Here is an 18,468-nt window from a genome sequence, read left to right on the forward strand (position 1 = left end):
AATGTTGCTATTTGCCGTTCGTGATAGCGTACATTCATCGTTGGGTTATTCTCCTTTTCAGTTAGTATATGTCCATCAGGTAAGGTGGCACCCATGGAGGTGATAAGAATCAGTTGATTTCAGATGAGAAGGGTTCTATCACGTTACAAGAAATGAAGGAAAAAATAAAGAAAATATGGAAAGTAGCACATGAGAATCTCAAAGTAGTACAAGAAGAGCTGAAAAGGTTAGGAAGGTAGAAGCTGAAGTTGAGGTCAAAAAATGATTTTTGAAGTTGACGCAAAAGAAGGATAGGAGCTAGAGAATGAAGAAGAAACTTGAAGTAGTAAGAAAAGTCGCCAGAGAAATACCAAAATCTTTTAGAATAGACAATGCAGTAAAAAGTGTACCAATTTTTGTTGAAAATGAAGTGGATGCTTTTATTTTTTTTTACAATTTGAGAAAGTAGCAGAACAGCGTGAATGGCCGAGAACGTCATGGAGCACGTTGGTTCAACCTCCTTTCGAGGAAAGGCTAGGGAAGTATTTGCTGCCTTATCTTTAGATGATTCTAAGGATTATGAGAGAGTTAAATCCGAAGTTTTGAAAGCTTAATGAATGGGTGCCAGAGAGGTATAGAGAGAAGTTCAGAAGCTGGATAAAAAGAGACAGTCGTACTCATATGGAGTATGCACGGGAACAACGCCTGCTGGTATGATAGGTGGATGAATGCCCGAGAAGTTAATGGTAATTTCGGTAACAAACTTCATGGAACTTATCTTGCTTGAGCAGTTCAAGGATGGTATTAATCCACTTATTAAAACATATTTGGATGAAACGTGATGTAGATAATGTCGATGAAGCCACTAGATTGTCTGATAATTATGCATTGACCCATAAGCTATATAATACTGACGTCACTCCTAAAATTGGAAGGAGCAGAGTTTGGGAAGAGCAGCAAAATTACAAGGCACAAGGTAAGACTACGAGTTCACAGGTATCATCTCGTGGAGTCTATAATAAATCCTTTAATAGAGGTGGTAGAGGGGCAAGTCGATATAATTCTGGTCCCAGTGTTAGTGCTGGACAAGCAGGATACAGTGTAAATGATCAGTTTACACCTAGTTACCAAAATATAGGCGAAAATTTAAGAGATTTTTTTTTTTTATGTTGGCATTTTACTTCAGTATTCCTTTTATTCATGATAAGTCCTTTTATGTTCAGTTAAATGACCTTATTCACCGACACCTTCCGGCAGTTAACAGTAGAATAATACCAAAGAACCCGTTAACCATTGCTTCGCTTTTTAAACATAAAGACAGACTAAGCTCCTTGATGACTTCCAATGTCGTTTATTTATATACTTGCCCCAAATGTAAGGTGGGGAAATATGTGGGGGCTTCTCGTCGCCTGCTAAAAGTTAGAATTGATTGTCATCGGGGAGTTAGTTACAGAACAGGCAATAAATTAACTAATCCTGAATTTTCTAATATACGCGATCATGCCAAAAAATGTAAAAAAGATATTGAATATAAACATTTTAAAATTCTCTCCAGAGCCACCTCACCTCATCAATTAGCAATAGCCGAATCGTTTATATTAAGAAGCTTGTTCCTCCTTTAAAAACAATCAAACTACCTCCACAACACTGTACCTGTCTTGAGTGTGCCCCTGTCTCTGTTTTTTATGTCATTAGGTCCTTGGTTCCCGTCCTGAAAGGTAGCGGTCTATTTCTTTCATTCTGTCTGTTGCATTTTAGTTTTTTTTTAAATTTTTTAATTTTTAAATTTTTGTTTAAAGTGTAAATATTTTTTAAATTGTAAATTTCTTATTTCTTAAGTCTTTTATATATTATAATTACGTTTTTCAGCTTTGAAAATGAGGCTGTGTCCTCGAAACGTCAGCTTGTTTAATAAATGGACAATTACTGTACATGACGTCTCCTTCAGCTCCTTGTTGTATACATATATAATATATTACATACATATATATATATACTATATAGATATATGATATGTATGTAATATATATATATATATATATGTATATATATATATATATATATATTATATAAAACAACGATATATAGATACATACATACATATATATATACTATATATATAATATATATATAGATATATATATATACGTTTTACATATATATATCATTACAGAATATATATATACCTATATATATATATCATATATTGTATATATATATATATATATATATATATATATATATATATATGTGTATATATATATATATATACAGATATATAAATATATAGATATATGTATATATATAGTATATCCATATGTATGTATATAATATATTATTTATATATATCTATATATATATATTGTTATATAATATATATATACTGATATACATATATATATATGTATATATATATATATATATATTATAGATGTATGTATAGATATATAATATATATATATATCTATATAATATGTATAATATACAGGGGCCCGTGGAGAGAGGGGGGTGAAGCTGGTTTCTTTACACCAGGGCCACGGTCTCAAAGGGGGCCAGTCACCCGACCAGGAGGGAAAAAAATGGAGAGCAAATGGAGAGAGAGAGAGATAGAGAGAATACTAATATGCAAAACACACCACTAAACATATGTATATATATAATAGAAGTTTCTACAGTTTAATCAGTAAAATAATAGTTGTTGAAAAACTTTTTCTAAACAAATAATTCTAAGCCTGGAGTGACACCACGTAATTACGTAAATGAATGCAGCTCAGCTGTGTTGGAATATAAGCGATGTCAACTCTCCGTCTCGCTCAGTCACCATCATTCTGATTGGCAGGATGTACATCGTCTTTCTCATTCCTTGGCAAATATTTCAGTAAGTTACAGAACTTACAGCAGTGGTTCCCAACCTGGGGGAAATGGTATGGACGCCGTATGTGTTATGTGCATTGTTTATTTCACACCAGTTTTGTTTATGATAGTTTATCCATATTTTCCTTTAAAATATATGCAGACAGTCACACCTGGTTGTTTTTCATAATTTTCTTGGGGGAGGGGAGGGGGAGGCTTACATCGCATGGTTCTTACCCTTTAGCTGGATAATGCCTAAATAGGCGGTTATACCTACAGGTCTATAGCTTATAGGCTTGCCGCTTGCTTTGCTCACAAATAGGCTGCTTCAAAGAAAAAAATTCCAAAAGTCGATTTTTGAGTCCAAGTCCATCCCTGTATAATTAAATGAAATTGTTCAATAACATGTACATTTTTTAAACAAATTGACCAAAAACTGGTTGAGTATGTACCATGTAATGGTGTAAGTGTCATAATGTCATTATCACCATTGTGCTTTAGCCTTTGGGTTTAGGGTAAAAGTTTTTTTTCTCTTCTTTCAGACTGCATAATGTATTCTCACAAATCAGGTGCACAGAAGCGGAAAGAAAAACAGGCTAGGGAAGAGGCTGTTTCAAAGTGTGCAAGAACATTATTTGAAGTGGGGTGCTAAGAAAATAGACACAATAGACACTAATGTAGAAGAACAGAATATCTTGCCCTCATCCTCAGAGTCAGACCCCTCAACCCTTACAGTCATTAGTCCACGATGCCCAACAGGAAAGCCGAATCCGATGTAATAAAATGCAGAACCCAAGACACTGAACAACAAGAGATATAGGTTTGATCCCTGATAGGCCATCTCGAGTGCAGATTGAAGATTTGTTAGACAGGGCCCTCAGCCAATACCAAGTCAAATTGCTTCAGATGATAAGGGTAACAGTTTCCCTTATACAGTTTTGAAAGTTCAGAGACCAAATGGTGGAAAACTGTGGAAAACGAGATTGGCTAGTGTATAGTCAGCGTAAAAGAGCACTTTTTTTGTTTTCCTTGTCGACTGTTTATTGCAGGATGTACACAACAGCCAAAAACAACCTTCAAATTTGGCTTCATGTGGCATTGGAAAACAATCGTCATGGAAAAAACTTTATAACCGCATTCCAGAACATGAGCATACAAACTACACAAACAGTGTTATCTAGACTGGCGTCAGTTAGAAGCACGTTTGAAAGAGGAATCTGGAATTGATGATCAGTTACAGAGATCAATTCAGTCTGAGAAAAGTAAATGGAAGCTAATTCTAAAACGAATCTTGGATGTTGTACTGACTTTAGGAGAGCGAGGCCTTTCATTTCAAGGAGAGTCTAGCATGATAGGTGATACAAATAATGGAAATTTTCTTGGTATAATTGAGCTGCTTTCTTGTTATGATGCCATTCTTCAAGATCATGTATCTAAAGTGAGAGAAGCTCAGAAGGATGGGAAGCGACTTCAGGCTCATTATCTTTCCTATTCGTCACAAAATGAATTCATTCAATGATGTGCCGAAAAGGTTAAAGACTGTATTCTTAATGAGCGTGATCAGGCCAAATATTATTCAATAATGGTTGATGCTACCCCGGATATGTCACATACTGAACAAAGTACATTCATACTGAGATACCTAACTTGTGATGAATGTGGTAAATACCTGATACAAGAGAGATTTCTTTCATTTATTGATGACAGTAAGAAGACAGGGGCAGACATTTCAGAGATGATATTAAAATTTCTTAGTGATTCTCATATTCCTTTTGAAGATTGCAGAGGTCAGGGATACGACAATGGTAGTAATATGTCAGGTGAGTACAATGGAGTCCAGAGCCATCTTAAAAGAAAGAATCCTCTCTGCTTGTTCTCACCTTGTGGCTGTCATTCCTTAAACTTGTGTGGTTCTGATGCTGCTGCTTGTTGCAAAGAGGTAGTAACATTTCTTGGGATGGTACAGACAGTATATAATATTTGCTCGAGCAGTCCCAAACGCTGGGAGATACTTAAGTCACATTGCGGCATCTCTTCACGGTTTATCTGGAACTCGGTGGACAGATAGAGTAGCTAGTGTCAGGCCCTTTGCACACCAGGTTTACCTGGTATTCTCGCTTCACTAAAGAAATATCCCAACTAAAGAGTTTTAACAGCTAGAACTAAAGTAGATGTGGCAGCCGCTATTAAGTATGTGTCTTCTTTTGAATGGTATTTTGATGGCTGCTTTTTGGTTCAAGTTATTGAATTCAATAGATCAGAGAAATCAGGTGATTCAAGCTCAGTCTTCTACTGTAGATATTGAAGTAAAAAACATAGAGGACTTGGAAACTGAATTGGAGTCTCTCAAAAAGAAGTGGCATTTAATTTATGATGAAGCCAAAGTTGTTGCAGTTGCCATGAACATTGACCCAGTATTTCGAGTCACTCGGAAAGGAAAAAGAAAATCCTTTTTTGATGACTCCGACGCTGATGATGATAAGGTATCAGGTGAAGATTCACTTATACAGACAGACGAACATAGGTTTAAGAAAGAAGTGTTTTTTAAGGTTATTGACACAGTATGTGAGAGACTAAACAAGCGTTACCAGGCCATCTTCCCGGATTAACAAACTATTTGGGTTTCTGTGGTCATATCTTGATATGACTGATGAAGTGATAGTAAATGATTCTAAAATCTTTAGCACTGAGTATAGCAAAGACATCTCTAGTGACAAGCTAACTGAGGAAATTCTGTAACTTAAGAATATACATAAAGCCAATTTAGATGACAACTCTCTCTCTCCACTTCTGCTTCTTAATAAGATCACAAAATTAAAACTACAAGATTTGTTTCCAAATATATGCATAGCCTTGAGAATTTTTCTTGACGTTGCCAGTCACAGTTGCCTCTGCAGAAAGATCCTTTAGCAAATTAAAGTTGATTAAGAATCACTTAAGAAGCACAATGGGACAAGAGAGATTATCATCACTAAGTCTTTTTAAGCATTGAAAGTTGATTTGGCACCCGAAAGATTGATTTTGATGATTTAATTGAGTGTTTTGCTGCTAGAAAAGCAGAAAGGAGTATTTCTTTAATAATTATACATGTATACTTGTATGAAACAGTCACATTTATGATTTATTTAATATAGGGAAATTTGAATTTCAAATTCATCAAAACTTTATTATGCATGATAATTATACACAACATGCAACAGGCCAACAGTGACTTACTGCACAATGCCACTTTAATGAGTTTCATGAGTAAGTTTTGTTTATCTCAAATTATACGTAATGTAATAACAAAATAAGTTGTTAATTGCAAGTCATAAATAAAGCTCCAATACAGCAAGATGAACAGAATTTACATCCTACCAGTGAACATTTATGGCTTTAAATTGGCTCTTAAAATTGGTCAAATTCTAAAATCCTGATCCCCCCAGCTGGATGGGCTCACTTCGCTCGCCAAATGGTAGGGGCCCAATGACACTCACAGTACCAGGGCCCAGTGATGGCTCTCCCTGGCCTGTATATATATATACTATATATATAGTAGATATCTAATATATATATATATATATATATAGATATATATAATTATATATATAAGTATAAGTCTACATAACCAGCAACTGGAAATGGGGAAACAACCTGATTATTGTTTGGGCAAAAGGGAGATATTTGCTGTGGGGGGAGGGGGATGGGGAGGGTGATTGTGGGGGTATGGAACACCAAGCGAAGTCCCCTACCAACAACCACCACCTCACACCCAACACATTCTTGAAAATGTACTATATATCTCGAGTGAGAGAGAGATGAAGACCAAATATTACCTACGACAAAGAAGTTGTTTATATTGCAAATGAAGCTTCATGTTTATGATTCAATACTACTACATTATTATTATTATTTGAGACTAGATAATACAGCCTCGTTTATTAAACTCCTCACCCTCTCTCTCTCTCTCTCTCTCTCTCTCTCTCCAAGCCGACTGAGAATATGATCACTCATACATACATACATACGTACAAGCATACATAAATACATATACATACATACATGCACACAGACACAGGGCAAAAGTGCGGGACACTAAGGAGAGGGGGGGCGAGGGGGAACATCGCATTATCAGAAACCCTCTATGGGCCGGGTGGGGAAGGGGGGGTTGGGGTAAGATATAGCACAGAGTTAGGGTGGGGCGGGGGTGAGTGAGGGGGTTAGGGGGGAAGGTTAGTCAACAAATGCCTGCTGCACAGGGAGGGAAGGAAGATAAGGAATCCCCCTCACCCTCCCCCAAACACAGACTTGAACTCGTAGTATATAATGATAATAATATGTAATATAACATTAAACATTAGAATGAGAAGGTTTAACACTACCGGTAGAACGGTTCTTAGCATGAAATGTAACTGGTAAATTGTAGTAGTAATATATATGTGCCATAAACCGTACACCCAAGCAACGGTTAGACAAAAAAAAGTGTCTCGTGTACTGGGGCCTAGCGCAAGTCTGGAGGTGTGTATATAGAATGACTGGACGCTCCTCAAGAGTAGCATCCAGGCCAGAGTATCTGCTGGAGTTAGACAATATAAAGGCAACTAGGAAAAAGAATTGAGTCTTAGTTTAGCTCTGAGATGTGTCTGCCTCAGTCCTTGCTCCTGTAAAGGAGGGGGTGAGACAGAGTAGATCTTATTCTAAATCCATTGCTTGATAAGATTCAGAATTAGCTGCCCTTCGATATAAGTTCTTATAGATCTGTTGTCCATTGTGCAGGGTTACTCTAGCCCAGGGTCCTATTGCTCTGATAACCCATTTACCAGACCTGGAACGAGGTTCCAGGAGTCATGGCATCCCTTGCTTGCATACACAACCAGGAGCATGGTATTTTTAAGTAGAACCCAACTCTATCAGTTGCCGAAACAACCTCCCACCTAAGGAGCAAGCCTTCTGTGCAAAAGGCGATGGTTCATATTTCCATAGGACAACATTTCAACCAATAACGCTAGGCCTATAACTGCTAAGACAAAGAAATAATAAGTAATGCTGGGAGGACTTTGATAAAACAACTATTTTCCTTATTCCCAAAGAGCTTCATAAAATTCTAGTAATATATTACTCTTATTAACATAGAGGAAGCAAAAGCAAAAGGTTTTGTTGGAAAAGTCCTTGGGTATTATTTAAGGTGTTATTTAAAGCATTTTGTAACTAAGCTCTCGCGATAAACTTAGCACTGAATGACCTCATAGCCACATGTCCCAGCGCTTGGCCTTTGGCTTGAATTCTACATTTAGCTTCATGTGATAAACATTTGGGAGTGTTCGTTCAATGTTTTAAACCTCATATATGACATACAAAGACGCATATTAATTCAATAATTAACTATGAAAAGTAAGCAGTTCCCTCAAGGAAAGAAGATTCAAATAGTTTTCCTAATACTGAAATTGGGGGAGAATTTGCGAGGAGTAAGATGGCGGACGGTAAGTCATCCAACATATGAACATTTCTGCCCTCTGTTGTCTGACGTAACCATTGCGCAACTATGCGTCAGGAAATTAAAACGGTAGCAGATGCTAAAAGCGTTCAAGGTTCGCCATCATGGCTGATGTAAATTATATAAAAGGCATATTTTACCCATGGGATTCATTCACCCTCTGTGCTATGACCGATTGCCCTTGCGAAATGTGAAAGGTGAATGAAGGCACTGATGTTAAAATGGAACCTAGATAGCGTAATCAAGTTTCGGTAGTTTTTTCACTTTACTGAATAATGTGTTTTTTTTTTAGCACATGAAGGTACGGACGACTAAATATACATGATTTGATACCCACACAATGTAGTCTCTTGGACTGAATCTAACCTCCTTGGACTGACCGCTGAAAGCCTGCCAGGCACACGGAAAAAAGAATGCAACAGTTGCTCGTAAAATGTCTTTTAGTGGTTTAATTCAAGTCCTTGATAAACTGTTATCGGATAACATCCAGTACACTGTCGTTTAATATGATTTTTGTTGTTGCATTATCCACGTCTAGATGTCTGAGAATGGATTAATATTTAAAGAAAAAAGTTAACTAATTTTGGTCAAACTGCGTCCACCCAAATCCCACGAAGATTCAGAAGAAGAAGAACCAGTCGTGACTAGTAAATAGTGGCTTACGGAACCTTACTTCTGGTGTAGGTGAGGTAATTTTTCGATTTTCGCCCCATTTTTGGCGGTTTTATGACAAGTAGATGTTCATGGCGTGAATGTGATTAATCATTTGGAAAAACATTATTGAGGAATTGATCAGCGTAGCCTCTGGAGGGGATTAAATGCGTCGAAATTGAGAGTTTGCCCTCTGGTAATTCTAGCTAAGTAGTCCCCCCCCCCCCCCCCCCCCCCCCCCACCTTTATACCTGTCAAGTTTCGCTCAGTTTAAACCCCAAGGTTGACAGCCTTCTTACTCCCCCCCCCCCCTGCCTTCCCCCGCAGCCCAACACCCCACCCCTCGGACAGAGGTTCCGCCTACGAAGTAGCTTACCCCTTAATACCATTAACCCTCCCCCCTAACCTGATTTAGGGCGCTGTGCCCTGACTTGACTAACTTTCCTAGAACGCCCCCCCCCCCCCCCCCCCCCCCCCCCCCCCCCCCCCCCCCCACCCCGGGCCCCCCCCCCCCCCACCCCGCATCTGATTACCACCAGTCACCATCTTGTACAGGTTACCCTCTCTTTACAGGGTGCTGGACCACCGCCCCTCTCTCTCTCTCTCTCTCTCTCTCGTCCATCTCTCTCTCTCTCTCTCTCTCTCTCCTCTCTCTCTCCTTCTCCTTCACCGACTGCTGAGACGGGTTATCGCCGTTTTAGGGGGCATCTCCCCCTGGCCAGATCAGGGCACGTCGCCCTCAGTTAGGCTATGTTGGGTAAGATCTGGTTAGGTCAGGGCTTGGCATTATGGAAAAGGCCAGTTTCATTGCTCTAGGGTAAAACACCGAATGGACGGCCTCTGCCGTAGCACGACCACCTTCCAGATAAAAGTACTTTAACACGTCTCGTAACCCAGGATAGACGTTAGTCGAGAGTCAGCGTCTGTCGAAGCAGTACCTCGAAACCTCTACTTTCCTTTTGTAGTCAGTTTTTCCTCCCAAGTCACAAATTAAACCCGTCATTTCCGATTTCCGGGAAGGTGGCCGCGCTTCGGTAGAGACCGGCCATTCGGTATTTTACCCTATGGGGCACCTATTCCACTCGACTGGCACGAATCAGGCTATGCAACTATTGTAAAGTAGTATTACCGCTGACCTCTTATGCTACCCCCCCCCCTCCCTCCCCACAAGTAACACTGAACCTGAGAAACATGGACCAAGCTTCTGCTCAGAGGTAGCCTAGCGTTAGAGCCTCCTCCCGTTGTTCTCAAAACTACCCCTCTTATCCACCAAAGTGCGCCGTCCTTCTTCTGTTGATTATCGAACACTTGGCTTTGTAGGCTACACTAGGCCAGGGTAACCAAAACTGTGAGAGTAGTGATTTTTATAATAAAATCTATTTGGAAAAACTCCAAATGGGGATATCGTTAATTAATAGAACTTTTTGACGGAACAAAATAGAAAAGGGTGTAAGTATATAATGTAGTACAGGCTAATTGGTATCAGAGATTTAAATTTACGGCCTCTTTGTTTTTATGTTCACCTTTAGAGGTTTATAGTACATAGTTAACACAGTACCCCTTGAAGCATTTTTGTAGAACTACTTCTAATAGCTAGGTTTGGGTGATTGCAGATCAATGGGTATAAAACTTCCAGAAATTTTGGAAAATGTTGAACATCTCTGTTGTGGAAAAGCTGCCGTAGCTTCTCCCCCCCCCCCCCCCCCCCCCCCCTTCCCCCAGCCATGTCAGGGCAGAATGCCGTAGGTTAGCATATGTTTGGAATGACTTAAGTTTTTGGGCAATTTATAGCAGAAATTACACTTGTATCTACCCCAACCCCAGCTGCAGTGGTTCCCCAAGCTTTAGGGAATTTGGGTTTGTAGTAAAAATGGTAACCCAACTCGGCTTCCAGTGCTGAGGCCTGTGAGAATTCCCATTTGTTGAACAAGGGGTTTTGTGGTTGGCTAACTTCACGAATGTCAAGTTTGTCTTAATCGCCTAACAACCTACTTAACAGGGAACCCATAATTTACCAGTTTTTATAAAGATCAGTGTTTTCCAAAATCTGCACAGTGACTTGGATGTTGTGAAGCACAGTGGCCTATGTTGTTTTCGGGCATAACGTACAGTGCCCATTACTTTACTAATTGCACTTCAGATAATGTGTTGAATATCTGTAACCTGGCAACCTAGTAACACCACCTAACGATGGTTTTTTGCAACTGTCTATAGTATACAGGTATGTAGATTGTGTTAGACAATAAATTACGGCTGTTTTAGTTATGAACACTGATAAATTTTTCAGATTGCAGAATGTGTTGCTAAACAACAGCCTACTTTTTGGTATCAACATTTTGTTACTATTGACATGCATTGTGTTAATTTCTTTCGCAATGGTCAGTTCTAGGTGTGTTGTACATTAGTAGTTTTATTTGCAAATTACTGTGCTAGCATGAATGATTCATACTTTTCAATATACGTACTAATATATTAAAAAAAACTTGGTTTATGACCAACCATGCCTCTCCAGGAACTTAGCTTAATTAAATGTTTATATTTATGAAATATGCAATTATTTTTTTATAGACAAAATATGGTATTTTTCTCATGCCTCTCTTTCTCAATTGATATGTTACTCTTTAAAAGGCATAAAGGTCTATGTATCTCTATTGTGGTCATGTGCCCTTAACTCCTTTTTCTTCAATTTTTTTAAAGCCTCAGACTGGAAAACAATATTTGATTTCCCTTGCTGCCAGCCTTCACACATTAAGAATGTTTGTCCTGATAATTTATCAAATCTATCAAAATTGTTTGTAAAATTCATGCTGTTCTGTAAAGTAGATCACAATTTCTAATTACATTAGATTTAATCATTTTACTATAGGAAGACTTGCTCACATCTGATTGATTTTTCTCTTCCCGACAGGGCGAAAAAAGGACGAAAGGACACTGCTGGAAGAGACTACGCTACTGTAAGGGAGCACAATGTGTGCTCACAGGTTGTGGCCCACCGTCCAGGCCCTTGGCCGTGGTCTCATAACAAACCGCAATGAAATTATCCAGCAAGGTGTCCGAGCGTATAATGTCCAGAACTTCAACAGTGGATACTTGGGTGGTCAGGGATACCAGCAGCAAAATGTGGTGCCCGGCAGCGACAGCCTCACCTGGTCTCAGCGTGTTACGCATAACTCCCGCGGAGGCTTCAGCAAAGTTGTGTCTCGTTCTTTACACTGTGGAAATGTATTTTTCGTGAAAGAGTTTCAGGACTTGGAAAACGAACATGCCCATGCCATTTTAAGGTCATTGCCTGCTTATAGTACAACTACTGTTGGTAAAGATTGTCCAGACTCTTCTTACTATCAGCATGCTATGTATTGTTCTGGTGTTGATTGGGAAAAATGTAGTGCACAAGAGGTGGCAGATGGTTTTATCGCCATGTCCCAGCTGTGTCGTCACCAACCAATGGACCTGGAAGATGCGCAGCATTCTAGTTTGTGTGGCGAGTTGACGAAAAAGTTGACTCAGTTGAGCGATCAGCAGTTATTGATGATCCTCTCATCCCTGGCGCTTTGGCCGCAAACCTCCACATCCACAACGCCCAACTTTTTGAGTCTGTGGAATCGTCTGGACCAAGTTTGCACTCAGAGAATGAAAAAGTGGGATATGTCACAAATGTTTTTAGTTGCAGATCACTGGTATGCTCTGAAGCTTTCCAAACTGTCAACATACAATGTACAGATGACGAAAATTTTAGGTAGGAGAGTGGGGTCCATGGAACCCACTCAGCTCGTTCAGTATCTTTTTTATGCTAATTTAAGTAGAAAATTAGAGCCATTTATTGTGATGCGAGAGTTAGAAAAACGACTAACAGAAGTGTTAGAACACGTATCTATAGAGGAACTAGGGGTCATTGCTATGGGTTTCTTCAAAACACAGACCTTTTTAAAAAGTGAAAAACTGATTGACGCAATCATTGACAAAACCCAAGAAAATCTTGAGTTTGTGTCCGATGCCTCACTCTGCGCTATCCTGAAGATTCTTCGAAAAAGCGTTCCCGGCACGAGATGGAAGTCGCTGCATAACTTGCTGGAATCACTGAAGCCGCAGCTTCCCAGGTTGAACCACATGTGCCTTCTTCAGGTAGCGTTAGTAGGAAACAACTTACTTGTTTTTCATGGTGATGTGATCAATGCAATTGCAACGAGGTTTGCTAGTGAAGTTAAATCTCTGAGACTGAAGGACATCGAAAGAATTACTTTTGCGTTGATGCTTTACAACTACATACCGCCAGACTGTCCCGATATTTTCGTGAAAATTGCGGAGGAATTGAGACAAAAGGAGCGGATCAGTGAAATCAACATGTATCCAAAGAGCTTTGTGTCGTGCGTTGTGTACCTGGTCAACATGGGAATATTTGCCCTCGATTTGATCTCTGCTGCCCTCCAACCCTCAATGTTGAGTCTTTTGAGTAGTAAGTATTTGATTGAAATGGTTTATGTCTTTTTCCACAAATCAACTGGAATTTTTAGTAGTTGTATTGAATCCTGTATTGGTGCTTGTTTTGGGAGTAATGTACCTCATTAGCTGTAATGAATCAGACTGGGGAATCAGAGGATGCAGGTGATATTGTATGTAGAGGCATTCAGCAAATTTCATTCAGCCATGCAGATATGGTAACAAAAATTTAATTCTCATTTGTGTTTGCATGTGATAAATATATCATTGTTATCAGTTTTCATTCTAAGATTTTTATATTGAGTTGACACACAAGATGAGTTCTTCCTGAATTCCCATCTGGTTGAGGTCTTTGTCTGTCTTGTTGAGTTTCTGTGGCCTTACACTAGCCTTCGTCCTGCTATTTTCACATCCCCTACTATTCTGATCAAGGCCAAATCATCATAATCTGTGTGATTACTATTTTGGTACTTTTCTTGTATTAGTATTTTTACATTCAAACTCAGTGTACGTATATTAAAAGGTCCTACCTCCTGAATTCTATTTGAATCAGTTAACAATTAAAGTAAGTACTATTTTGGACCAGTCTTCATCTAGGTAATACACTAATGAATTACGTTGGTGGTTTGAGAGCCTGGTAAGCAATCATTAGCAAGGAGAGGCCTTTTTTTATGATACATCATTAATATTTAGAGTTTTTATATTTTCAGCGATAATCCTTGTAATGTACTGTTTTTAGAGCATACTCAGAAATGCTGTTAATTTAGGAAAAACTTGTGAAAAGTATTGGAAAGAAATTATTACCAGTATCCCTTGTCTAATTTTATCAAGGATAACATTTTTGAGGTGAAAATAAATGGTACATTGTCGTGATGCAAACGCTGAGTTTTAATTCGTACGATTCAAGTAGGTAAAAGGGAATCTTTTTTTTTTTTTTCTTTCTCTTTCATTTAAGAGGGAGTTTATAATACAAGATTATATTTTCCTGTTATTCAAAGACATTTAGACTAAAAAATAATTGTTCCTCATTTTAAAACTTCATTGTTTTTCTAAGCGAACTGTGTTTTACCTTCTTTTCCAGAAAACAGCAATTACTCGGATATGGGACGGGAGGTGAATGAACTAGACTGGGCTCTGGAGTTAGAGGGTCCAGCAGGTTACCCTGGATACAGACTAGACCCTGAAAGCAGATTCGAGTTAACCAAAGTAAGGGATAGCAAGGATCTTGAATGACATGTCCTGATCATTAAAGTCTTGTTCCCTCTAGATTACAGATGCAATTATGTCATCAGAGTCTGTAGAGACAATTACATCCACTTGAAGCCATATAAGAATGGAAAAACAAAAATTTTGTTTATACAAATTCACCAATAATTAGGAGCTTAAATTTACTAGGGTAGAGATTCTCCTTGCAAATTTATATTAAGGCTGGGGGATTTGTCATGTACCTTTTTGTTGATGGCAACTGGCAGGGTAGCTTTTTTTTTTTTAAGGTATTTTTGTGGAAGGTTTGGTTACTGTTAACGTTTGTTTATATCAGAGAAAGGATGTGCAGTTTATTCACTGGATGTCTTTCTCATCATTAATTAGGGTGGGAATTATTTTTCTGGCACAATGTCACCTTAATGAAAGTGCAAGCGAATCAAGTGTCTAATTAAAGAGAGTATGAATGTCTGCCAGATGTTTTTAAATACTGATGTACATGCAGTTTTGAATGGTTACAACAGGTGTACTTTTTATTTTGCTATAAAGTATGTACTGTTTATACTGCTTATTGTCCAAAGTGAGTCAAATAAAGAGAAATAGCCCTATCATTGCAGTTCACACCCACAACCATACTTTGTTTCCATAATTGCACACAGATTTTTCAATTCCAGAAATACATAGCTAGAGTGCCTAGCAGATCCACAAGAGACCCAACTCATCAGGAGAAGCTCATTTTAGAAGTCCAGGATAAGTTAGCAGCCATGTTGGGCGGAACGAACTTCGTCACCATCACAAATGTGTTGCCTCACGTACAGACTCCTGGTAGGTGAAGTCTTACTGTGGTTCAGATGAATTTTTATTTTAGTTTTTGACTGATTATGGGATCAAAATTTAAGCAGCCTTCAGTTTGTTTACACTTGATAGATTTCTCATTAGACTTTATTCTTACTTGTACCTTTGCCATAATTTTCTTTTTCTTAGGTTTGTAACATATGACACTATATATATGTACTAAAATGATTCAGAAAAGTATTTTCTGTGTAATTAAAATATTTACACAGGAACTGTACACTTTACCAATTAGTATTTGGTATATTTTCTCTTTTAAAATTTGTCATAAAATCCTTTTTTACCTTAAAGTTTGTCATATTATCCTTTTCAGTGGCACTAATGGTTAAATGTCTTTTGTCTGCTTACATAGACTAGCAAATTAGTGGGGGGCAGTTGGGATGAAACCCCATTATAAACCATCTAAGGGGTCCCCACTATAACCATGCCCATCGGACCAGCCATTTGTTTGTTTGTATGGTGCTTTTACGTTGCATGGAACCAGTGGTTATTCAGCAACGGGACCAACGGCTTTACGTAACTCCCGAACCACGTCGAGAGTGAACTTCTATCACCAGAAATACACATCTCTCACTCCTCAATGGAATGGCCGAGAATCAAACTCGCAACCACCGAGGTGGGACGCCAACACCATACCAACCACGCCACTGAGGCGCTAAAGGACCAGCCGTTTGGCTGTGATTGAATGACAGTTGGACGGACAGACGTAATGCCCATTATACTAAGATATTAAAGGTGATTAGGATTGACAGACCAGATATATAGCTGGATCTTTTGTGATTACATCAGTGACTTTAAATCAGATGTAAATTATATATCTCCCATATCTTTCTTTTGCATTTTCTATGAATTTCCATGTGGTCTAAGACATTTGTCTGTCATTTGTCAAATAGTTTATGGGTTTCCTATTGGTCTTCTCCCTTTTACCTCCATGTTTGACTATTGCTCTTTGCTATATTAGCACAATATATTATAGATGTACCTACAAATGTTTAGCATATGAAACATATCTAATTGTTGGTCAGATTTACATAACACATGGGGTAGGCCCAACCCAAGTAGGCATACTGGGTTCAAATCATGGCAGGTCCGGGTAGAGGACATACGTATATCATATATATAATCCCCTTTGGATATAAGTTATTCACAACATAAGGTGAATTCAAATTAATGGGGTATTTGTAGTTTAATTTGGGGAATTTTCCATTATCTAGTTCAGCACTAATTGTCAAAAAAAATCCTTGTGACTCCACTTCAGCAATCACAGTTGTCAAGTCTTGGTTGCAAAATTCCATAAAGAAATTCTTTTGAATCCTTAATGGTTTTCTGTCTACATATATTTTTTGAGTAACCCCATTTGACCCAGTCCTTGTATGCAGAGGAGGAAGTCAATACTATCAGTTAATACATCATTGGTAGCATCCAAACCTCACCTAGCAGTGAAGAATGTTTTGGACAAATCAGATACAGGAATTTTTGTCGGAATATTCAATAATTTTGCCTTGACCAATAAAAAAACTGACAGTGAAAATTATTTTATAAAATTGATTTTAGTATTAAAAGATAAAGCTACTGGCCCAACCCCGTATAAGTTTGTATTTTGATAAGGATTGTAACTTAGTGATGTAACTAAACTACTTTGTAAATCAGTCCATTGAGAAAAAGTAATTTTCCATGTCATCACCAGTTGTTTGTCGTCACCTTAGTGAAACTCCACCACACGGGTGTTTCTTGGTCTTATATTCCACTTATCTCCAGCCGCCTGCCTCTGAGTTCTCATCCAAGTAAGCCAGGGGTTTTCCCACTTCTGGTCACCATGAGCTCCTGGTTGACACTTCACATGCAATTCTCCTGGTGTGGTATGAAGAATGTGCCCAGCATGTTATTGAGACTACTGAGGTACCCTTTTAAATAGGCTCATAGGGCTTACCTAAAGGGTTTGTTTTTGATTGGAACAAGGGAAAGCTTTAGAAGCTAAGCAGCAAGAGGAAGGCAGATCACTGCAAGTGTTATCCCCCTCCAACCATAAAGGAGTCCTCATCAGCTAATATTAATGGGACATTACCCTGTTTTATCCTTGGAAAGTAAGTAAACAGTTTGGTGCACAGTATTTTACATTAAATAAGAATGGGAGTGCAGTCCTGCTCATTTTATGTATTTTATGTATCTCCACAGATTTGGTGTTTTGCACCTCAAACGAAGGAGACCCAGTCGAACTCCCCAGTGAGTACCTGGACCTTAAACCTGCAGCCCTTAAATATCCATGTCCATCCTATGGAGGCTTGCAGTGGAATGCGGTTATTATTGGCGGGCGCAACGCCTTCATACGAAACACAAATCACTTGCAGGGCAACGTTCAAATGAAAAAGCGCCAGCTTAGCCGTCTCGGATACCATGTGTGTGTGGTAGGTACTTGAGCTTTTGTTTGAATTCTTAATACGTGAGTTTTTGTTTGAATTCTTAATACGTACTTTGATTTGACACCAGTTGTAGGGATGGTATTTTTGATGGTCATTGAACAGTAATCTTCCTTTCACAGGTTCCTCACATGGATTACAGTCGTAAGAACCTTCGCACAAAACTCGCGTGCTTAGAACGCATTTTAAAGGAAGGTTCTACTCTTGCAATTGATGGCCGCACTGAAAGTGCATTGGTTACTCTGAAAGGTCAGGTTGTCCAGCAAGAAGAAATGTATGGGTGAAAAAATTTATAATCTTGTAATGAAGCTTTGTAATAAACTGCTTGTTTTAGATTTGTTTTTATCCTCTTTTCTGTGGTATCTACAAAACCTCCCTTTCCTTTACCACAAGCTTGAGTTATTGCTGCAATGTGCTTTTGAATCTGACCTGGGGTGAACAATTTCTAAATTAATATCCTTTTTCAAAATTCAACACGTGAGTGGTTTATTGTAGCAATAGCTCTGAAGTGATGTTCACAACACAATACTACGAACTCATTAGCCAGGTGAAAGGATCCTAGAAACTTGAGACAAAGTCATGGTTGTGATCTGGCAAAGTATT

General features: G+C 38.5%; 1 protein-coding gene across 2 annotated transcripts; it reads left to right on the forward strand.

Annotated features, from left to right (window-relative positions):
• Nucleotides 1–8,831: 8,831 nt before the first annotated feature.
• LOC135205336 (FAST kinase domain-containing protein 5, mitochondrial-like) lies at nt 8,832–18,198 on the forward strand. Of its 2 annotated transcripts, none has more exons than XM_064235786.1 (6): nt 8,832–8,989; nt 11,865–13,409; nt 14,475–14,599; nt 15,271–15,421; nt 17,624–17,853; nt 17,988–18,198. In XM_064235786.1, exons 2-6 carry the CDS (start codon nt 11,924–11,926, stop codon nt 18,147–18,149), a joined length of 2,154 nt encoding a protein of 717 aa, XP_064091856.1. In that variant the 5' UTR covers nt 8,832–8,989; nt 11,865–11,923; the 3' UTR covers nt 18,150–18,198. The 2 variants fall into 2 exon arrangements, with proteins under 2 accessions (XP_064091856.1, XP_064091857.1); XM_064235787.1 differs by having other exon boundaries at nt 8,880–8,994.
• Nucleotides 18,199–18,468: the final 270 nt, after the last annotated feature.

Source organism: Macrobrachium nipponense, chromosome 49 (genome assembly GCF_015104395.2).
Source record: "Macrobrachium nipponense isolate FS-2020 chromosome 49, ASM1510439v2, whole genome shotgun sequence".
NCBI classification, from domain to species: Eukaryota; Metazoa; Arthropoda; class Malacostraca; order Decapoda; family Palaemonidae; genus Macrobrachium; species Macrobrachium nipponense.

What these genes read in the sequence shown, in the direction of transcription:
- LOC135205336 (XM_064235786.1), top strand. Translation starts at nt 11,924, where the DNA reads ATGTGTGCTCACAGGTTGTGGCCCACCGTCCAGGCCCTTGGCCGTGGT. An exon ending in AATGTTGAGTCTTTTGAGTA is followed by an intron (nt 13,410 to 14,474) that starts GTAAGTATTTGA and finishes CTTCTTTTCCAG; the next exon opens with AAAACAGCAATTACTCGGAT. An exon ending in TCGGATACCATGTGTGTGTG is followed by an intron (nt 17,854 to 17,987) that starts GTAGGTACTTGA and finishes TTCCTTTCACAG; the next exon opens with GTTCCTCACATGGATTACAG.